This window comes from Muscardinus avellanarius (genome assembly GCF_963383645.1).
Source record: "Muscardinus avellanarius genome assembly, chromosome: 13".
Taxonomy (NCBI): domain Eukaryota; kingdom Metazoa; phylum Chordata; class Mammalia; order Rodentia; family Gliridae; genus Muscardinus; species Muscardinus avellanarius.
Window position 1 is genome coordinate 74092653 of NC_137799.1, and position 24102 is coordinate 74116754.

The 24102-nt window shown below is 45.9% G+C and overlaps 1 protein-coding gene across 1 annotated transcript in view; it reads right to left on the reverse strand.

Moving 5' to 3' along the window:
• The window catches only part of APBA1 (amyloid beta precursor protein binding family A member 1), a gene marked incomplete at both ends in the record, with an annotated part of 71477 nt that overhangs the window by 32834 nt on the left and 14541 nt on the right, over positions 1 to 24102 (reverse strand). Inside the window, 2 exons of the mRNA XM_080708845.1 lie at positions 2182 to 2221; positions 6748 to 6843. Of these exons, the coding sequence (XP_080564971.1) occupies positions 2182 to 2221; positions 6748 to 6843 (136 nt within the window). The remainder of the gene's footprint in view (positions 1 to 2181; positions 2222 to 6747; positions 6844 to 24102) is intronic.

Genomic DNA, 24102 nt, shown 5'->3' on the forward strand with positions numbered 1-24102 from the left:
CTACTTAGTGAGGCTCTCAGCAACTTAGTGAGGCCGTGTTTTCAAACAAATTATATATATATATATATATATATATATATATATATATATATATATATATATATATATATTAAAAAAAAACAGGGCTGGGAGTGTAGACCAGAGGAAAAAGCCCCTGGGTTCTACCCTCCCAGTACCAAAAAAAAAAAAAAAATCAACTCACCTTTTCTATGGGACTTCCCATACCATGTATCCATCTCTGATTTAGCTTTCTTCACCAAAAATGCTCCCCTTAACCACAATAAGTGTGAGTATGCAGGTATGTTTTAAACACATCCAGGCTTGGCGTGGTGGCGCACGCCTGTAATCCTAGCGCTTGGGAGGCTGAGACAGGAGGATCGAGGCCAGCGAAGACCTTCAGCAACTTAGTGAGACCCTTTTGCCGGGCGTGGTGGCGCACGCTTGTAATCCCCGCGCTTGGGAGGCAGAGACAGGAGGATCGCGCAGGTTCGAAGCCAGCCGCGCGCGCTGGCTTAGGAGACCCTGTTTCCAAAATGAAAATGTAAAAAAATAGGTCTGGGAGTGTAGCCCGGAGGTAGAAGGGCTTCCAGGAACCCCAGTACCACCAAAAAAATAAAAATAAAAAATAAATAAATACATCCAAATACGTAAATGTCCATATAAATGTCTAGCAATAAAGGGTCTCAGATATAGGATCTAAATAAATTTTAAGTCTGATATGACCTTAGGCCTTTTATCCTCCAGGGAAACTGACTATGATTGAATGTCACTTTATCACACCCAGAAATAACTGGAAAACACACTGTTTTCATAAATTCACTTTAGGTTTGGTGCTGGTATATTAATCTTCTAAAATTAAAAGTGTAATCATCCAGCCTCCAATGACCGCAGGTTTCACTGTGGCGTTTTGAGACATTCTCTTCCCTTCTCTGAGGCTTTCTGTCACCCTGTGAGTCAATAAGCACATGCTGCATCCTCACATCAGGCTGATGCTGAGCCTGGAAAGCCCTAGGCCTGGAGGAACGGCTATGCAGAGGCTTCCCAACGTTAAACTTCCTAACGTGCTCTGATGAAAATTTAGAGCTTCATAAACAGGATGCAAACAATTTATAGATTACTCAATAAAGAAATCAGAGTCACTAAACCAAAACATGAGCTGGTCCTGGGCTTCAGGCCCGAGGGCTCATGAAGGTTTATGAACTCGGCTAACTCATTCCCAAGCACTGGAGCACATCAACTGTTCCCTTGAAGGATCCAGAGGCTGGGCATGGAGACCAGAAAAGTCTCCTTCAAGGACATGACAACCTACTCTCTGAAAATCTGTCAGCCCCACCCTGTCCTGCATCTGTGCCACCTCTAGCCACAGGCACCTCAGTGAACGAGAAATGAGTAGTCCTTTGGGGTGGCAAGGCCTCTAGCTGGGGTTCAAAGCTCGGGATGACGCTGGGCACGGTAGGCCTCTTGCCTGGGTGCCACTTTGCACTGAGTCACCTGCACAACCAGATGTGGCGTTCCACAGAGAACGGTTCTTTACAGAGAGAACTGTGGAGTCCTCCTGGCCACGCTCAGCCTGGCCCTGCTGCAGGCTGGCTGCTCTCGGGCAAGTTATTCACATCAGTCTTGCCTCAGTTCTCGTGTATAACATCGGGACGGTAATACCACCCACCTCATGTGTGGATTCGACCAGTCACTGCGTGCCAAGTGCTTCGAAGAGTCTCTGTCACAGACTAAATGTTTGATGTGAACATTAACTGCTCATCCAAGTAAGAGATGGGAATTGGTGGGCAGGTCTGATACAGAGGACCAAAATTTCTTCCCTAGTTTTTATTTCTACTTGAATAGCCCTCAATGGATATAAGAGGTGCACAGGGTTAGGAGTAAGGAGACCTGGGTCTCAGATCCAACATGACCATCACGAAGCTGGGCGACACTGGGTAAGCCCACAGCCTCCCCTCCGCCTCAGAATCCCCACCCACACAGTGAGGGAGGTGGGGAAGAGGGCTTCTGAGACGTTCTTGGCCACTAAACTTTTAGTCTAATCCTAAGACTGCTAACACTGGCAATTAGTAGATTTGCGGCATTTCTTCTCCATTATTTCCTTATCTCAAGTGCTTCAAATGTCCCAAATGCTGAAAGGTTTATGACTTTTATATATTCAATATTGCTTTTTTCGGCTCTTACCTTCAACGTAGGTTGGGAATGAAGCCAAGCTTTTTCTTGACTGTAATTAAGACAAAAAGGTTTCAAAAAAGGGCAAAGCATGATGAAATAGGCATTGATACAACTCTCCGTGCAAAACAAAGAAGAAACATATCACCAGTGGCATTTGTTAACCAGGTATCGACCATTTCTTGTTAGAGAAAGGGAAGTATGGATAAACATAAGCATTTACTACTGGATGTTACCTAAAACCCAGAATAGTTTGTTCAAGTCTGAAACCCTACAATTTACATAGAGAAGTGTCTATCAGCTTAAAAGAAATCCCACAGACAAAACTCTATAATGAGCTATACTAATAAAAACGGCACAATTTACATCCTTATGGCTCTGCATCCCATGTGCAAAACTGTTGATCAGTAAAAAAAGTATCAATATTGTAAATTGAAGTTAAGAATTCACACAAATTAATCATGTTAGAGTCAAACAATTGAATACTAAGCAATAATAAAAACAAATCAACTACTGCCATAAAATAAAAAGAATTCTGTTGGAGCATTTATGTCTTTGCCGTGAGGACCTCCATCCTAAATATGTGTGCTATATTTCTTTCCTCCTCCTTTCATCTCTTCCTGATTTATTTCAGTTGAGAAATTCCATTATTGAAATTGTTATGTGTTTCCTTAAAATAAGAACACAATAAAGGAATAAATGAAAAACCCAGGGATTTCCAGTTGTAAGCAGTCTTTCATACAGAGGCCAGTCTCTTTGACAACACTGTTGAGAGTCTGTATGCTGAGCTAGAAACCTTCTGGATCCTGGCGAGGCAGCAGTTTAAATGTAGCCCTCAGAGGAGCAAAACTTACCATGGGGGTCTTTCAAAAGCAAATGTCCTAGACAAAGTAACTCTGTGTGAGAGTTATTATGAGGAGGAAATTATTTTCTGCTTCAAAGAGTAACCAAATGTGTTGCTGATTGGTCTTGGGCAGGGCCTCATTTCTGGCAAGCATCTCAGGACAGCTCATGTTAAGGACAAAGAGCCCTTAGCCCTGTGTGGTGGTGGATGCTTTTAATCCCAGCATTTGGGAGGCTGAGACAGGAGGATCGTGGTTCACGGGCAGCCTCAGCTACTTAGTGAGGCCCTTTGCAACTCAGTGAGACCCTTTTTCAAAATAAAGAATAAAAACAGGGCTAGGGGTGTAGCTCAGAGGTAGAATGCCCTTGTACCACGAGGGGGAAAAAAAAAAGAAGACAAAGAGACCTTAGATGTACAGAACATAGTGTGTGCACGCCAAGCTTTTCATTTTTGAGAATCTACCAGGTATTATGTGATCATTTCAATTTATGCCTTTTAGAGAAAGGGGGCCTAGCCCAGCATAGCTGCTCCATCAGCTGACCTTAATAGAAGGTGGACTCAGGGCTGTCTGGTGGGCTAGATGAGAGGGCTCTGGGTGAGGAAGCAACCTCATATCCTAGCACTTTATACAGTGTTCTTTACTTGGAAGATGGGAGTGTGAAAGAATGGTTAATTAGTTAATACTTGCACAGTATTCTAATAATTGTAGTGTTGTTATATGAAAAACTGAGTACAGCTGAAGAAACTTAGTCTTAAGAGTCTAACTCAATTTGGGACAATGGCAAGAATTCCACACCAGTCACACAATACATCACTCGTGCCAACTTTTCGATAAACCTACTTCCATGTTTTCACTGGGATGAGATGGCTCTCTCATACCAAAGAAGGTGGGTCTCTTGTGAACCAGGATTGATAGGTTCCTGGCAGCTAAGGCATTTATAAAAAAAAATACACATCAAGTATAATCAGCTCATGTGGATAGGAGGAAAAAGAAGTATCTTAGTTCAGCAGTATCTTAGTTAATTTTACTTTCCACTCGCCCAAGTCAGAAGACAGGCCCAGCTGAGTGCACGTGGCTAAGCCTGTGCAGTTGCGACTGATTGAGGGAAAAAACTCTGTAACTTCATGGGGTACGGATGGAAGCCAGCTTCTTTATAATGGCCCAAAACTTTTAAATAATTACTTCCCAACAATCTCCCTGCCCTGTCCCCAGTATCTAGTGTTCTGGGGGCAAAGAGAGTTTACATTGCTTTAAAAATGGTTTAGTTTCCAGGTCCATTCAAGAAGCCAATTCAGATTTTCTTGGGTCATTAGGACACTTCCCTGAATGCGAATCCAAAGACAACATCCCGATTTTGGCAGAAACTACAGAAGAATTACTTTCATCTATAGCTGTAATAGCTGCCTATTTATTTAGAGATATAATGGTGGGCATTTGGTATATGCACTTATTTGCCATTCATGAGCTCATGACTAGCTTTCTTTAGTTTCTGGGGTAATAACAAAAATTGAAAACAAGAGTTTGGTGAAAGGAAAGAATCTGTAATTATTGTGCACAAAGAAGATTTTCATCATTATTTCTAAGGATATGCAGAAACACGTGCCAAGCCTTGTAAGAACTGAGAAACTAACACATTTGCCTTGCTTATTATATCTGCTCCCTAATCAAAAGCTGAAGATTCAGACATCTGATTAGCCCTTTGTCTTCTCACACGTGGACTGAGACGAACATTAGCCGACCCTCGGCATTCAAGAGTGAGTAAATGAGGTTGTGTTCAAGCAGCTAAAGGCTGAGATCTGTGGGCTTTTCCTGGGCTCACATGAACCACGGAGAGGCTGGAGGCTTGACAGCTGGAATAATGACCACAAGCTGCCTCGTCCACACAGTCTGTGACCTACAAGCACTTTACACTCTGGGGACAGGTCCTGGCAGTTAAGGGCATGGGTCAGGAGGTTCTCTCAATCCAAATCCTGACTGGCTGCTTGTAAGCTCTGTGACCTTAGGTAAGTTACTCAACCTCTCGGCTTTCTCAACTAGCATGAGTGGGCAGTGACAGCTACCTCACAACTTATCTAAAGGACCAAATGAACTACTCTCTGTACTTTTCTCAGCTGGATACCTGGAACACTGTTCATACTCAATCGATGAAGCTCACTGCTTTTCTTTTCTTACCACTTGTTCTCCTCCACCCATATAGTATGAATAAAGTATGAAACAAACTGTAGTGGAGACCAGCAGACACTGTGACCCTGTCGCCCCTGTTTCAGTGGCCTAGGGTCCCAGGATAGTTCAGAGGAGGACAACATATATTTCTAACCTAAAGTTTATTGTTAGCGCCAGTTTAGAGAAAGTCTACCTATGTTTCTTTAATATAAATAGATTAATTAAGGCCGGGCGTGGTGGCGCACGCTTGTGATCCCAGCATTCGGGAGGCGGAGCCTGGAGGATCAAGGTTCGCGGACAGCCTCAGCTGCTTAGAGAGGCCCTTTGCAACTCAGTGAGATCCTGTTGCAAAAATAAAAAAGACTAAAAATTTCTACTAGGAGGTAGAATGCCCCTGGGTTCCATCCCCAGTACCGAAAAAAAAAATTTATATACATATATATATATATATTATTAAAAATATACTTTGCCTTCACATGAATACTGTCTGCATTCACGGTACTCTAAGTGTAATTTTTAAGGCTCCTTTTTTAAAAGCAATCCGCCACTCAGGTTTAAACAGACTGTTTTCTTCCATCACATTTAACATAAAATCATCAGCAATGGGAGAGAACATGAGACAATCATTCATTTTGTGGTTTACTTCTTTAACTTGTCTCCACAGTGCTGATGAGGAAGCATCTAATTTGAGCTAGCTGAGCCCAAACACAGATTATCGCGCAGGCCAATATTTACCTAAGGCTGGCCCAAAAATAGGTGGGGTGACAGTTACCCAGGTGTGAGAAGGCACTGGGACTTGGAGAAGGCAGTGGCTCCCCTAGAAAAAAACACCTGTCCTCTGCTGGCCCCAGAAACCTCAGGAAGAACAGGTATCATCCTCACACTTGACTACTGTCTGCCAGAGCTCCGCCTGTCCTCCACACGTAGGGCCACGCACAACTTGCCCATCAGAGACACCTTAGGGCTGCTGTGCCCAGCAGCCTCTGGCCACATATTGCTATTTCATTAAAATAAAAATTAGTGCCTCGGTCCCACTGGCTGCCTTTGAGGCTGGCAGACACATGAGGTGAGTGGCCACCCCACTAAATGGCAAACACAGTGTGCCCAGCACCATGGGAAGTTCTTTGGGACAGCACAAAAGAGAGAAGGCCGCTCCCCAGGGGCTGCCTGGGCAGTCAGTGTGAACTGAAACACACTCCAGGCAAGCTGGGATGTGTGGTCAGCTGCTCTTGGGAGGGGCATTTTACTTGGGTTTGAAATAAATGGAGACTCGAGAAGCTAACCCAATCCTGAATCACACAGCCTTTGTCAACCCCTGATATCCAAAGGCACCCGAGGAGGTGGATTTTTTACTTTATTCATTAATTAAAATAGACAAATGAAACAGAGGCTAATTTAAATAAACGGCTACCAAATCAAACAGCATGGCTCCATAGAAATAGAGAAATCGCAGTTTCCCTCCCCAGGATAACTTGTGGGTCAGGAGCCCTGTAGGGGCTGGGGAAAGCACAGGTAGTGTTAGAATAAACCACAACAGGAGGAGGGCTCTGGAAACAAAACAGTGCCTTACCTCTTTATTTGTGGAGGCCTCCGCGGGGTCGCTGGGATGAAGGGGTGTACTCGAGGACTCTGCACCCAGGGGTGAAGAACTGCCAGGAGATGGAGACTAGAACACAGCAAGGGGAGAGAGCAGTGAGAATCCCAGGGACAGACAAGGTGACCTGGCCTGGGGGAGGGGCGGGCAGGAGGGGCAGCAGAACCCTACTGAGGGAGACTGCAGGGGCAGAAAACCCCTTGGGGAGGACCTGCCAACTGCGCGGGGCAGGCCTGGGGCCACACTTCCTTTCCACTTCCTGCTGCTGCTTCAGACAGAGGTCTATGGTTCTGGTCCCGCCCACCCCTGCCCCCTGACTCACTGCTGGAAGGAAATATTTTAAAATGTTGACTATCAAAGTGCTAAATGAATAGAGCTGAGGGTGTTACACAAATATGTTTAAAGTTTTTCTTAAGGAAAGATTAATACTTAGGTTACTAAGTTGCCATATAAAATCACCTGTCCAAGTAGGTCTAAGGAAAAAGCAAAAACTCAAACACACACACACACACACACACACACACACACACACACATATTTTTTTTGGTGGTACTGGGGTTCCTGGAAACCCTTCTACCTCTGGGCTACACTCCCAGACCTATTTTACATATATATGTGTGTGTATATAATATATATATATAAAATTTGGGAATAGGGTCTCTTAAGCCAGTGAGGCTGGCTTCGAACCAGCACAATTCTCCTGTCTCCACCTCCCAAGCGCAGGGATTACAAGCGTGTGCCACGATGCCTGGCGTTTTTGTTTTTGTTTTTGTTTTTTGTTTTTTTTTTGATACTGGAGATTGAACTCATGGGCATTCTACTCTCAGGACTTTTTATATATATATTTTTTTAAATTTATTTTTATTGGTGCATTGTAATTATACATCACATTGGAATACAAGACTTGAGAGGATATAAAAGCACACATCATCCAATTAGCCCTCATCCAGTCCCCATCCCATTCCCTCCCCCTCCCTCGATCCCATGCTTGTTTGGTGATTAACTCTGATACATATGTATATGTACCTCTTGCTTTTTAAAGAGGCTCCATCCTCCCCTATTCCATACCCTCTGATTGGTCACCTTAATTGCTTCACTATAGGGCCCTTTCTACAGCTCGACCACTTCCTGTTGCCCCTTTCCTCCTAGTTATTGCTGATTAGGGGAAGCATCTGGTTTTAATTTTCTGCAATATTTCTCTGTGCATGCCGCGTTGCAAATACCAATCCTACTCTTGACGGCCCTAGTTGTGGCCTGGCTACCCGGTGGACTGATCCAGACCTTGCTGGCTCAAGCAGCGGCCTTGCCTTATGGGAGGCCCCGGATTCTGGTCTCGCTGGCCCCGACACTGGCCTAACCCCTCAGCTGGCTCCGATCCCAGCCTCGGAGGCCCCAGCACCGGCCTTCCTCATCGCAGGCTCCAATGCTAGCCGATGGCCCCGGCATCAACCTAACCCCTCGGCAGGCTCCGATCCCGGCCTCCGAGACCCGGGCACCAGCCTTGTCTCGTGGCAGATTCCAATCCCGGCCGCGCTGGCCCCAGCACCGGCCTAACCCCTCGGCAGGCTCTGATCCCGGCCTCGGAGGCCCCAGCACCGGCCTTGCCTCATGGAAGGCTCCGATGCCGGCCGCTGGCCCTGGCACCGGCCTAACCCTTCAGCCGGCTCTGATCCAGGCCTCGGAGGCCCCAGCACTGGCCTTGCCTCACATCAGGCTCCGATCCCAGCCATGCTGGCCCTGGCACCGGCCTGACCCCTCGGCAGGCTCCAATCCCGGCCTCAGAGGCCCCAGCACTGGCCTTGCCTCATGGCAGGCTCCGATCCCAGCCTCGCTGGCCCCGGCACCGGCCTAACCCCTCAGTTGGCTCCGATCCCGGCCTCGGAGTCCCCAGCACCGGCCTTGCCTCACGGCAGGCTCCAATCCTGACCTTGGAGGCCTCAATAGCGGCCTTGACTCATGGAAGGCTCCGATGCCAGCCATTGGCCCCAGCATCGGCCTAACCCCTCGGCAGGCTCCGATCCCGGCCTCGGAGGCCCCATCACCGGCCTTGCCTCACGGCTGGCTCCGATGCCAGTCGTTGGCCTCAGCACTGGCCTAACCCCTTGGCAGGCTCTGATCCTGGCCTCGGAGGCCTGAGTAGTGGCCCTGCTTCACAGCTGGCTCCGATGCCGGCCACTGGCCCCGGTACCAGCCTAACCCCTCGGTAGGCTCCAATCCCGGCCTCGGAGGCCCCAGCACCGGCCTTGCCTCACGGCAGGCTCCAATCCTGGCCTCACTGGCCCCAGCACCAGCCTAACCACTCAGCAGGCTCCAATCCCGGCCTCGGAGGCTCCAGTACTGGCCTTGCCTCACGACAGGCTCCAATCCCAGCCTTGCTGTGTCCGTTGCCGGCCTCACCCCTCGGCAGGCTCTAATCCAAGCACTCTCTTCACCCAACCATTTGTCCCACGTTCTCGAGGGTGCGTGGTGGTAGCATTCTGCCTCTGGGGTCATTACTTCAAAGGTTTCAGGTGTAATGCATCAGATCTCTGCCTCCCCTGAGTACTGGCCACTGCCACTGCCACTGCCCCCACCATTTCAAATCTTTCCCAAGCTCTTTTTCCACTCTGAATGTTGTCCAGTGTTCCTAAGCATGCGTGACGGTAGCATTCGACCTTTGGTGTAATTTTTCCAAAAAAAAAAAAAAAAAAGGTTGGTAGGCTCCGATTTCTGCTTCTCCTGAATACAAGTCTCCACCGCCAACGCAGAGACCACTTTCAGCACCGCCTTTCTCCTTGGTCTCCGCTAAAGTCTCTCTCCTTACAGGTGATGTCCAAGATGATTCTTAACAATGTAGAGAAGAAGCAGTCCTCCTTAGCGGGGAATTTTCCAATAATTCCAGTTCATTTGGATAAGTTTTGTCTGCATCTCCAGTATCCTGGCATCCGCCACGGCCTCCTTGACCACTCTCCGATATTTTCCTTTTTTCTTTTTCTTTTCCTTTTTTACAGGGTCATTCCGGGTGGAAAGGGGGTCGCCTAGGGGTGCCCCGGCAGCGCCTGCCCACCTGCCCAGGGTTGGGGCCAGAGGCCCGGACCACAGGGTCCTTCCGGGTGGAAAGGGGGTCGCCTAGGGGTGCCCTGCCAATGCCTGCCCACCCGCCCAGGGTTGGGGCCAGATGCCCGGACCACAGGGTCCTTCCAGGTGGGGAGGGGGTTGCCAAAGGGTGCCCTGCCAGCGCCTACCCACCCTCCCAGAGTCGGGGCCAGAGGCCCGGACCACAGGGTCCTTCAGGGTGGAATGGGGGTCGCCTAGGAGTGCCCCACCAGCGCCTGCCCACACGCCCGGGGTTGGGGCCAGAGGCCTGGACCACAGGGTCCTTCCAGGTGGGGAGGGGGTTGCTGAAGGGTGCCCTGCCAGCGCCTACCCACCCTCCCAGAGTCGGGGCCAGAGGCCCGGACCACAGGGTCCTTCAGGGTGGAAAGGGGGTCGCCGAAGGGTGCCCCGCCAGCGCCTGACCACTCGCCCAGGGTCGGGCCCAGAGGCCTATATTTTTTATTTTGAAACATGATCTTGCTAAATTGTCAAAGCTGGTCTCAAACCTGCAATCCTCCCATCTCAGCCTCCCAAGTACTGGGATTAACAGGCGTGTGCCACTATGCCCAGCTTCAAGCATCCATTTAAAAAAGGCAGCTGGAACAAACCACACCACCTGTATTTTTCTTGTCGGTTCAGGTTTCAAATATGTTACCTGATTTCAAATCCATGAGCCACTGGAAATTCAGAGAAATTTCAGCATCCAAACCAAATTACCTCGGTGCTCTTAGAGTGGTTCAGAAATCCTTTGTCAAGTGACATATTTGAGAAAAAGGCTTAGAAAGCCAGGTTTGTGGAGGGTGTCCCCCGTGTCGGATGGCACCACCGTGCATGTGCAGGCTTCCACAAAGGCAGGCACTGCTGCAGAGGCCAGAGCCCAGAATGCAGCAGGGACGCCATCAGCATCTCCTGAGCAAAAGACCAAATAAAGCAGCAAGCACAGGAACAGAGACACGGGCTATGAAAACACACCCTAGAGAATTCTACAACACTCCTGCGTTCTCTGAAATCTTGGGAATAAAGGGCATCTTTAGGTGAGCTACAGAGCTGGTTAGGGCTTCTGCAGTGGCTGCCGCTGAGGGTGCCCAGGCGCCGCTTCCTGGCTTGGGGGTAATGACTAAAGGCAAGCGTGAAACACAGAAAAGCCACACAGGATGCGTTCTTTCAGCAAGTGAAGGGATGTGGACCATGAGAGCTGAATCTCAGGCAAAGCAAACAAAACAAAGTGTTTGAATCTATGTCTGATCTCCTGCGGCTGGCCCCACCACAGAGGCATGGGTAAAATGATCTGTGCATGGGAAGGGGGAATGCCTCACAAAGCAATGGTGGGGCATGTTACCAGAAAAGACCTCAGTGAGCCATATGTGAAATTAGAAGGGACAATCTGCAGCCCAGCTGGTAGTGCGTGCCTGTAATCTCAGTACTCGGGAGGCTGAGACAGGAGGCTCACAGGTTCCAGGCCAGCCTCAGCAAGGCTCTCAGCAACCTCGCAAGACCCTGTTTCAAAACAAAAATAGGGCTGGAAGTTTAGCTTGGAGGTAGAATGTACTTGGGTTCAGTCCAGAGGATGGAAGGAAGGGAGAGAGCGAGGGAGGAAAAGGTATGATGATTATTATTATTGCTACTATTCAGACCAAGAAGTTGGAAAGAAAAAAAGAAAGGCATCTGCGGCGACATAGACATCATCATCATTATCATCATCATCATCATCATTCTTCTTCAGACAAAGAAGTTGTGAGACCCTAGCCTATGGCTGCGAGGACTAGACTTGTTTCCCATGATCCCATTAATTACCCAATTCTGGGAAGGGAGGTGAGGATCAGTAAGGCCCCTAGATAAGCCAAGCGGGCAGGCACAGGGCAACGGCTGGCATGAAGCACTCCGAGCCCTGCGGCCCTGACCACACTCATGCAGCCCCGAGTGCCTTTAAAAAGAAGGAACAGTCTTTCACTCAGTACCCAAGAGAGCAGCGGGTGTTTGCTGATTTAGCACTGTTTGGCCTATTCAAAATTAATGTAGGAAAGTCTTTATGAGAAATTAATGCCTTTAAACTTCCCCAGTTTTTCAAGTCTGAAGAGTTTCCTTAGATATTCATGGCTGAGATCCCCCTACCCTCACACGCAAACTCATACTCTTGTCCTTGGTGTGCGTCTGCAAGGCATGCCCTCCATCCACAGGGCCCCCGCGTCCTCTCCTGCATTCAGTGCGCAGTTCAGAAGCCCTCGTCTTTCTGCTCCTCAGACTCTGTTCATGGTATGCCTCTCCCGGATGGCATGGGCTATGTTTTGTGATTGATCATGTGTAGGTCCTTCCCCAGCTCTTCTTGTAGAGATCTTGTCTCCATCTTCACCACCCAAGTGCTCAGCAAATAGAAACACTGAATACATGATTCATCAAGATTCCTGGCTTTTCATGGTTTGTAACTCAAGAAGCAGGTGTGTTACAGATCTGCCGGTTGATTTCTTGGGTTATTCTTTAGAGGTCAATGGCAAGCCCTCTCCTGACACAGCCCCTTTGTTGCTATGTGTAGAAATTCAATCTGCATTTTGAATTAGAGAATGGTCTTTGCCTTGAAGACTCTAACCTGGGCCCCAGTAAAGCTCTTTTCAAAGAAAGAACTATTCCAAAACAGAGGCTCCCCACCTGGTGAAGCCCAGAAATCATCACACGCCACAGCTGACCAAGTCAAGGGTGGGCACGGGCCCTCAATAAGACTCAGCTGAAACAAAGGTGTTTTAACACTCTACTTCAGCTGGGCGTGGTGGTGCATGCTTGTAATCCCTGCACTTGGGAGGCAGAGACAGGAGGATCGTGCAGGTTCGAAGCCAGCCTCTCTGGCTTAAGAGACCCTGTTTCTAAATAAAAATAGGTCTGGGAGTGTAGCCCGGAGGTAGAAGAGTTTCCAGCAACCCCAGTGCCACCAAACAACAACAACAACAACAACAACAACAACAAACAACATAAACAAACAAAAACTCTACTTCAAAAAAACCTTTGCCTGTTACTTCCAATTTCCACTTCCCTTTTAAGTGAGAGAAGATACAGGAATTAGATAATATTTTTAATTTTTCAAAGAATGTCCTGGAGGCAAAATTTAACAATAAAATATGAGAAAAAAAGCAAAAGTTAACATCACATATTCCTGTCTGGAGTCTCCCGCCTCCTGGGCTGTCGGGTGGATATTCCATCCTAACCAAATGAGACCAAGGGTGAAGGCGAGTGTGGACTGGGGAATTCACAATGGTGAATGTAGGACAGGACGCCTGTCTAGGATGTCAAGTTCCCACATGACTCAACATTTCTCTGTTGTTTTTGTTTTTGCTTTTGTTTTTTGTTTTTTTGGTGGTACTGGGGGTAGAACCCAGAGGCTTTCTACCTCCGGGCTATACTCCCAGACCTATTTTACAATTTATTTGGAAACAGGGTCTCACTAAGTTGCTGAGAGTCTTACTAAGTAGCTGAGGCTGGCTTCTAACCTGCGCGATCCTCCTGTCTCTGCCTCCCAAGCGCGGGGGTTACAAGCGTGCGCCACCACACCCGGCCCATTTCTCCGTGTTTACAAGCAGTCAACAACTTGTCTTCTGCAGATCCCAGGAGAGTCCTCGCAACCGTGATTTAAGTTCTATTTTCATGGATCTGGGACTCTGCAAAGCACAGCTCTTAGCCCAAGCCTTAATACCCTCAACACCAAAACAGGAGATGTAGAGTCCCATTCAGAGGCATCAGGGCTGAGGGGCCTGAGGATGCAAAAGCATCCCGGGAAAGTGGCCCATTCGTTTTCATCCTGAATGAACATCTCCTAGGGGCAATCACTATGCAGCTGGGGTCAGCGTGGGACAGACTCAGGGACTTCCAGGAGAAAAGCAGCAGGCAAAGAAGTGCAGTGCATTTCTTCCCTCACCAGACATCTAGGGCTATGTGTGTTCCTGACCCTGCGTCCAGACACAAAGAGTAAAGCAACATATTGCCAGAGAGCGAGAGGGGCTGACGTGAGGGCTGCGGGAGGTGGCGAAGACGCAACCTGTACAGTGAAGCCGGAGCCAGAGTGCTCAGTTCTGTAGGAGAAGTGTGTATTGGGCAAGGCGCCACTGGAAAGGCAGGGCTTGAGCTGAATCCTGGACCTGTGTGGAGTTCGCGGAGTAGCATGGGAGGGAGGCGTGGAGATGCTGGAACAAGCAGGGGGAGGAACAGCGAGGCTCTGGCAGGGCAGTGAGAGGCGAGGCCCAGGGCAGGTGGACTGGTCTCCTCTGCAGCCCCTCTGCCCAGGGGCTCCTTTATTTATTTATTTATTTATTTATTTTGATGAAGCATTGGCCTGTTCCCTAAAGAAGAAGCCCCACACAGGTGCTTCCCGAGTTGAGCTGGGTGATCTATAGGAGTGAGGAACTGAGTTCTCTTTCTGGCCCCTTTCCCTTAGTCCTTCCACCCTTGGACATTTGTGGGAAAAGAACAACATCTGGAAAAGTTGGCAGGATGACAATGAGGACACCCCAAAGCTAAAGGGCCCCTTGTGTCTTTCCAAATGGACAATGCATGCTGCTCTTCTCGGAAAGCTCTGAAGCAGGACCTCCAGGAGCTAAGCCACAGCTTGGAGAGATTATAAGAAAATCTTGAAGGACTCGTGGAGAGACTCTAGTCAAAAATCACAAAAAACTGAGCTCTCCCCAGCCCATTCATTCGTTCATTTGTTCATTCATTCAAGCTCTAAGTGCTCACAGTGACTAGGCCCACATCCCTGCTTGCCCTCAAGGAGCCCCGGGGCAGCAGGGGAAACAGGGTGTGTCTGCTGACAGTGGTCACTGTCTCAGTCCCTACAGGAAAGTGAAAGTTGTAATGACATAAAAAGTCACAAATAAGCTGACTTCTTACAGTGTTTGGGTCTATCTGAAGAGCTCTCCTACCCAAACACTAGCATCTATCTAACCGTTTTTGACGATTTGGACCACCTGGCATTACAAGGCAAAAACTAAACAAACAAAAAATAAGTACAGAGTAGTGTAGTTACTGAAAACATAAGCAAATTAGTAAATAATAATGAGTAACAGAATTTGATAAAATTGGAGAAGGCAAAGTTGGAGAACTGCTCAAATTAACTACGCTGCTGGAGGGGGTGGTGCTACACCAGTTAATTAAGTCAAGCATCCTGGGAGAAGGATCCAAGACAGCTGAATAGAAGTGCCCTGTGCACAAATCTGCCACAAAGAGTCTGGGCAGCAAAGAAGAATCTGTACTTTGAGGACAGCGAGAGAGAGAGAGAGAGAGAGAGAGAGAGAGAGAGAGAGAGAGAGAGAGAGAGAATGAATGCTGGAAATTAGCAAAGAAGTGACAGGAATCCTAAATAGCAAAGACTTGGAAAAGTAACCCAGAGAGAAGAGCAAAGCAGTTTGCAACCTGGACTGGCTCCCCCCCCAGCCAGGGATGGAGTGTCAGGGTAATGGGACAGTGCCAACAACCCAGTCACAGTGGCAGACCAGCAGTCCTAACTGCAGGAGGGTTCCACAGTACTGCCAGGCTTTAAATCCAGTTTGGGGAGCTGACTGTTCTACTTACAACTCCCAGAACTCAAGCTACCACCAGAGCCCCTGCTAGATGCTATCTTGGCCTAGGAGGCTGGTAGCTGAACCTGACCTGGCCAGAAGCTCTGGGTAACTGGAAGGGGTCTCTTCCCCAGCTCATGCCTTGAGATTACAGCCACTGTGGCAGAATCCTGGATTCACTACTGCCTGTGCATCAGGAACCAGGAAACTCTCAGTGAGCCCTGCAGCTCCAGGAATGCAGCTGCCAGTGGCTCCAATCTCCTCCTGCCAACATTTATGTTTTCCTGGCAGAATCTATGGAAGGTCTACTTCTCAGCTCACAACCTTGAGCTGGTGTCACTGTTGCAAAACGTCAGCTTTACCCATGCCTGTGCATCAGGAGCTGAGAAAACTCCAGCTGAGTGCTACAGCTCCAGAAATGTGACAGCCCAGTGGCCTCAACATCTGTGTTTGATGAGTAGGCTCTAGGGAAGGTCTCCTTCCCAATACACAGCTTTGGAATGGCAGCTGTTGGTACAAAAAAAACTCAGTATCACTCACACGTATCCATGGGGTCCAGGGGAAGAACCCATCTGTGTTCTTCAGCTCCAGGACTATAATGACCAATGCCACAAACCTTGTCCCCACCAGAGCTTTCACACATGACCCAAGGACACTGCCAGCCACACCTCAAAGCCCCAGGCCCACAGATATCAAGCCCAAATAACTACCCATACTCAACTGCAGGTCATACACCTCAAGTAGCATGGATACCAGCACCACAGCCCAACATTACCTGCACATGCTCAGGCAACCTAGGAAACATCTCCTTTATAGTTATGGACTTCAGACCATGAATTCTGGTGCAAACAGCTCTGGCCCCATTTGTGCTTGTTCCCGTGGATCAGAGAAGGTACCATCTAGGACCCACGGCTCCATGAAAGTAGCTAACAGTGCTACAAGCCTCAGTACCAACTGCCGTCACCCCACAGGACCTAGGGAAGGTCCCCTTTGTTATCCAAACACTCTAGTCCATGGTTGCCAATGCTACAGATGCTGGAACCACCTGTGTGCATACAGTGGGGTCTGGCAAAGGCCCCATCCTATCCTGTGGCTTCAGAACTACGACTGCTGGAACCACAGGTCATCCTGAAGAAGGTCTCCTCCACATCCTAGGACTCAGGAACTGTGGCTGCTGGAGCCACAATCTTTGGTACCACCTGTGCTCATCCTGGGCAACCTAGAGACAGTCTTCCCCCCAACCTGTACTACTGAGACTACAGCAGCTGCCACCACAAGGCCCAGTACCATTAGGGTTAGATTCTGTACAGCCTGAAGACACGTCTTTGGAAGCCTATGTCCACCACAAAGTCATACACATGATGCAGTGTAGACCAATGAGGTGCTGACATCAATCAAAGATGAACACATCACACGGAGACTATGCTTTGGAATTCTCCATGACCAAATCAATCCAACTGACACCCTAAATCTCATCTAACAAAACTTTTTCCTACAAAAGCTACTTCATTAAGTTGGAAGTAATAAACTTTACACCAGATGTGAACTGTAAGGGCACAAGAAAAATAAAAGGAAACATGGCACTTCCATAAACAGTGACTCTCCAGAACTATATCCCAACTTGAAGGACATTTATGAAATACCTGAAAATAAAATTAATGGCCTCAAGGAAATTCAGTAAGATACAAAAGACTACAGATAAACAGTACAAAGAATCAAGATAAGAGTGACAAGAAACAAAATATTTAGGAATAAACCTAACCAGGAAAGTGAAAAATCTCTACAAGGAAAACTATACCATAATAATGAAAGAAATTACATAGGACCCCCACACAAAATAAAAAAGATATCCTGTGTTCATGGATAAGAAGAACATAAATTGTTAAAAAGATCATAATGCCCAATGTGATCTATTGGTTCAATGCAGTTCCCATCAAATATACAACTTTCTTCAAAGAAATAGGAAAAAAAATTATAAAATTCATATGGAAGCACAAAAGATGCAGAATAGCCAAAACAATCCTGAACAAAACAACAAAAAACAATGCTGGAGGCATCACAATACTTAACTTTAAAACATAAAGTTATGGTAACTAAAACAGCACAGTACTGCATAAAAACAGAGACATGACTCAGTGGAACAGAAAAGAGAACCTAAAACTTAATGTACACTCACACAAACAACTAATTTTTATGAATTAGATCCTCTTCTTTCCATATACAAAAATAAAATTTATTAAAGACCTAAATCTTATACCTGAAACTATAAAATTATTGCAAGAAAAGATAGGGGAAGCACTCCAAGACACTGGTGTGGACAGTGACTTTTCCTAGGTAGGATCTCAAAAGCATAGGTAGCAAGAGTAAAAATAGACAGATGGGATTACATCAAGTTGATAAGATTTTGCACAGCAAAGGAAATAACAGAATTAAAGGACAACCGTGGAATGGGAGAAGATATTTGCAAACTGTTCATCTGATGGGACTGACACTCAGAATAGAAGGAACTAAAAAGCTGAACACCAAAAGAATAATCAATCCAATTAAGAAGTGGTGGAAGAACTAAATAGACACTCTGAAAGACATACAAATAGCTGAAAAATACGTAAAATATGCTATTTCACTGATCATCAAAGAAATGCAAATTGAAACCAAAATGAGATATCATCTTGACCCACTTAAAAGGTAATGATTAAAAAGACAAAAAGCAACAAATCCTCTCAAGGAAGTGGAAAAAGGAGAACTCTAATACTGCTGGTAGGAATGTCAATTAGTACAGCCATTATGGAAAAAATAGGATAGAGATTCCTCAAAAACCAACCAACCAACCAACCAAAAACCAAACAGAAACCCTCCAACACTAAACTAAAAATAGAGCCACCATATGATTCAGCAATTCCACGATGGGCATATACCCAAATGGATAAAGTCACTGTACCAGAAAGACACTTGTACTCCATGTATATTGTAGCAAAATTCACAACAGTCAAGATATGGAGTGAACCAAGACACCCTTCAAATGGATAAAGATAATGTAGTGTATTTACACAGTGAAATCCTGTTGTTTGTAGCAACATGTATGGGACCAGATGGCATCATGTTAAATGGTGTGGACAGTGACTTTTCCTAGGTAGGATCTCAAAAGCAAGTCAGACACAGGAAGAATTCATGTTCTATTCATTTGTGGAGACAGCAAGTCAGCCTTTTAGAAGAATAGAAAGAAACAGTGATCACTAGAGACTGAGGAGGGGAGGGAGGAGACGAGAGAGAGCAGGAAGTAAGGAAGGGAGCACGACAAGTCAGAGGGAAGAATCACTTCTGGTTCTTCTTTAGCAAAGCATGGTGACCACTGGTTAAATAAATCTATGATAAATTTCAAAATGACAAAAGAACACAAAATTCTGAACATGTAAAAATAACTAATGGCCGGGCGTGGTGGTGCATGCTTATAATCCCCGCGCTTGGGAGGCAGAGACAAGAGGATCACGCAGGTTCGAAGTCAGCCTCGCTGGCTTAAGAGACCCTGTTTTCAAATAAAATATAAAATAGGTGTCTGGGAGTGTAGCCCAGAGGTAGAAGGGCTTCCAGGAACCCCATTACCACCAAAATAAATAAATAAATAAATAAATTAATTAATTAATAAAAAATAGGCCTGGGGGGTGTAGCTTGGAGGTGCAATGCCCCTGGGTTCCATCCCCAGTACTGCAAAAAACAAAAAACAAACAACAACAAAAACAAAAAACAAAAAAACTAATGTTTAAATAGAAATGCTTACTTTATTACACATAGCATATATATGTTGAAGTACTATAATGTACCCACTAAAATTATACAAATACTATGTCTCAATAAAAATATAAAAATCATATACAATAATAAAATGTTGATGATCCTAATAATGTGTTGTCACCAAGTACAAATCAATATCTAAGTGTATTGTATCATACTTGGAAAATTAATTCCACTCAGATGGGAAGGATTGTGGCCAGCAGTCCTCTTGGGATCTTTGTAAAAGTAAAGCCTATGATGGATTCCTCCTAAAATTCTACTTGGCACCTTTTCACATAAAATCAGAATGCAAAACAAAACAGAGTGCTATGGTTTGAATGTGTCACCCAAATTCATGTGTTGGACACTTAATCCTCAGTGCAGCAGTGTTGACAGTCTGAGCCCTTTGAGGGGAGGTGATTAGGTCTTGGGGACCCCACAAATGAACTAAGGCTGTTATTGTGGGAGCTGGTTAGTTACAAAAGAAGGCGTTTGTCTTCTGCCATGACACAGCAAGCAGGCCCTGGGCAGATGTCGCCGCCACCGTGAGCTTGGCCTTCCCAGCCTCCAGAACCGAGAGGCAAATGAACTTCCGTTCTTCAGACATTACTCTGTGGGGCTTTGTTACAGCAGCAGAAAATGAATAAGACAAGGAAATAAGTGAGACGGCTGATAACAGAAGCTCTTTGAAAGAGAATAACCAAAATATCAAATCATTAGGAGAGGCCTTAAAAAAAATTAAGCCCTTAAATACTTTTGTCAAAGCGTTCCTCTTTATGACTGAAAAGATACTTTCTGATCATGTCGAAAAAGTCACATGTGAATTGAAGAAAGGTATTTTTTGCGTTTATGCTACTGGAGATTAAATCAAGCGGTGCTATACTACTAAGCTACATTTTCAGCCCTTTTTTTATTATTGTTTTTGGTGGTACTGGGGTTCCTGGAAACCCTTCTACCTCCCGGCTACCCTCCCAGACCTATTATATATATATATTTTTAAATTTGGAAACAGGGTCTCTTAAGCCAGTGAGGCTGGCTTCCAACCTGTGCGATCCTCCTGTCTCTGCCTCCCAAGCGCAGGGATTACAAGCATGCACCACCATGCCCGGCATCAGCCCTTTTTATTTTTAAGACAGGGTCTTGATAAATTGCCAAGGCTGGCCTTGAACTTGCAATTCTTCTGCCTCAGGTTCCAAAATACCTAGGCTTAGAGATATGCACCACCATGCCTGGCTAAATAAGGCTATTTTATTATATGATTCAATGCCTTTTTTCTTTTTGATATAAATTATAACTCCCCTCAAATCAATATTACTACTTTGAGAATTTGCATATAGTTGGAATTATAACTTAGCTGTTTCTCATCAAAAGAGGTTGGATTTGGTGGCACACCTGTAATCCCAATACTTAGGAGGTGGAGACAGGAAAATTGCAGGTTAGAGGCCAGCCTCAGCAACTTAGCAAGGTCCCCTAAAACTTAGCAAGGTTCTCAAAAGTTTGGTGAGACCCTGTTCCTAAATAAAAAATAAAAAGGGCTGGGAGAATATCTAAGTAGACTATCTCTGAGTTCAATCCCCAGTACCCGCCGCCACACAAGATAAATTAAACTTAGTATTGTTTTTCTTTTCTTTTGGTGGTACTGGGGTTCCTGGAAGCCCTTCTACCTCCGGCCTACACTCCCAGATCTATTTTTATATTTTTATTTGGAAACAGGGTCTCTTATGCCAGCGCGGCTGGCTTCGAACCTGCGTGATCCTCCTGTCTCCGCCTCCCAAGCGCGGGGATTACAAGTGTGCACCACCACGCCCGGCAACTTAGTATTGTTTTTCAAGATGAAGTTCTAACTGGATCCCTTCTTCTCTATATTGATTTTGAAATGATGGTCCTTCTTTTAAGTGAATTAATTTTAAGTTGGTTTTGAGGGTCTGCTTATGCAAGGACTCTTTGGAATACTCGGTCCTGTGGTTAAGACGTAACACCACAGCTACCATGACAGGCACAGGGAGGGAAGGCACCTCACGTCCTGGGCCACGGACCCCTCCACTGGAGGACACTGTCAGAGCATCCTGTTGCAGGGCGGGGGAGTCAGAAAACCCCAGCACAGAGCCTGTCATTTGGCTGAAGTAAACAACAGTCAACTCTTAAGACATGAAGTTAAATTTTCAGAGCCACCGTCTGCTTTTCGATGTCAGTAGGGTCCATTTCCAAGAGTGTGGTGTGATTAAAGGGAGCATCAGTTATTGTGTTTCTCTGATGTCTTAATATTACATTCTGGGTGAACAAATGAACCCATATCTGACCTCTTAGGAGAGTGAAGTGGTTAAATGCTCAGGTCCTGGTGTCTGGCAGGTTAGAGTCTGAATTGTGGCTCTAGCACTTACAGCTCGGACCCTCAGGCAGGTAGCCACCCTCTCTGATCTTTCCTGAGAAATGGGGAAAACGATTACTACCCACCTCCTGTGGCTCATGTGAGGACTGGTGACACGGCGCACTGACAGCTCAGGCCTGGGCACCAACAGGCACTCAGCAAACGTTAGCAATCTCACGATTCCAACAACACGAACACTATTTCCCCTCTCTGGAAGAGTGCTCACAAGGCCAACGCACACCCGCGGGGTTGTTTTCCTCATCTGGTTTCCTTCCTCATTAAAATTTCATTCATGGATAAAATTAAAAAGTAAACAGAAGGCTCTATAAAACCATACGACAAATACTCTAACATAGTTTGTAAGTCTTAATGCTTTCGATGGCCCTGGTAAGAACAGCTCATTACCGGCTGAGGCTAGGGCTTCATACACAACGTGCAAGTTCTGGCTTGTCCACTGTCTCACGGCAGACGCTATTTGGGCTCTAAGAGTCAAGAATGTTGCTCTTGCAATGACTGATTTACAAGAGAGCATGACGTGCATCTGTCCTACTCAACTGGAAATCTGTAGCTCAGCTCAGGCCTTACCACGGTACACAGCTCATGAAGACACCTGATCAAAGACCCCAGCAGCTCTAGCCTGCCCTGGAGTTGAATTCAGTGAATGCTGTCCCTTTCCTCCAAGGAAACTCAGTGACAAACCTCACTGTAATGAAGAGTAGGAGGATATTTAAAAATGGTATACCTTTGCCAAATCCATTTTGGTCTGAACTATTTACTAATTTTACATATGTTGAACAACTCATAGAATCCAAGAATACTGTATAGAACCCAAGAATACTATGTCTACTTTTCTCCTCCACATCCTCCTCCTCCTCCTCCTCTTCCTCCTCCTTCTTCGTGACCAAGCAGCCAAAATACCATGAGACTAGTGCTGAGCATTCATGCACATCCTTTACCAGGAACCTTTTGCTAAGTACCCATTTACCATAATTTTGTACAGTTTTAAAAGCTCTGAGCAAGATATGCTCAATTGAAAGATCTATAGTCCTTTTTCTTTGCTTCAAGGATAAGTTCTAGGCTATCTTGGCATGAGGGGACTCCAAGGTTTGGCCTTAATTCCTTTACTACTCTTGCCCTTCTTGTTCTTTTTATTCTTTATTACCAGGACAAAGGGAACCCTTCCCTGTTCCCAATCTGTGTGCTTCTGCTCGGAGCCTGTTTTTGCTCTTGTCTGAACTCTTCATATCCAAGAGCTTGCAAGGGTCGACTGCCTCTTTGTGCAGTCTCCTCAACTCTAAAGTGAGAGGAAGCCCTCTCCTGGAAGGACTGCATGCATGCACTTTATCTGCACTATTCTTATAGTGTATCACCTCCCCCTGTATTTTATTAAAAATAAAATACTATAGGATAATTATATTTTAATTACAATGTCTTAGTAAGGACCATGAAAGCAGAGTTTATAATTTACATGTTTCCTCTCCCAGGTGCCTAATATGAAGCCCCTCATAAAATACACAATAGGAGTTCAATACATGTGATGGATGGAAAGAAGTGTAGACACTGTCTTATATCAGAGGAGAAAGAAAATGGAAAATAGTTTCTAGAACATGGCAGCCTCTGAACATGCGCAGCACTGCACTTGTGTGCCTAAGTGGCAGTTGGTGCCACAAGCATTTACGGGTTCTCTCCACCACTTCTCCATCATGGCTCATCTACCTTCTCTTGCAAATAGTGCAGGCTATAGGATTAGACTGGTGTACTGGATACAGTGGTGGAAAACAAGTGTCCCCAAAGGTGGCATTTCATATACACTGTAACAGAGCACAGGGTCATTCCATTCCTTCCTAGCCAGAACATCCTGGCTCCTCTCCTTTTCCTAAATGGAATTTCAAAGGTGTGGTTACCTATGGCAGGCTGTAACACAAGCCCTTGTTCTTCTGATGAACATTGTTTAGGCCTATGTGGGGCTTCCGAGTTCCAGGGTCTTTAAACAGCTTTTCGCTTTTTCTTATTGCTTGATCTGGCCTTATCTTTTTTCTCAAATCAACATTGACATTGTTTCCCTTACTTGTCCACAGTGCTTTAAATTAACCTTATTACTGCATGTTAGAATTATTACCCCCCTCCCAAAATATGTGATTAGTTTTTATCCTGAGATACACTGGTGCATCTGAAAGCCAAAAATTCATACTTACTCACTCTCAATTCAAGGTATAATATCAACGCACATTTTTATTTCCTTCATGTGGTGAAGTAGTAAAGTTAGTAGAAGCATTGTAAGGGCATAATTATGTCATTAGGATGATAATAGCCTGGGTTTAATGAAGTGTTTTATATATACATTTATAATGGATTCAATTAATACCAATGAAACATTTTGAGATAACTGTCAGTTAAACGATTCTAGCCATTTCTGTTCTCTCCCCCCATAGGCAAAGCTCTCTCAGTACCAGCACCAACCCTGCGAAACCTGTGTAAAAGCATCGAGGAGGAGGAGGAGACCTGTACCACAGGGGACCGGGCTGGTCCAAGAGTAGTGTGCTCGCAGGGCATTTTAGCACTGGGCCACACAATTCATTTATA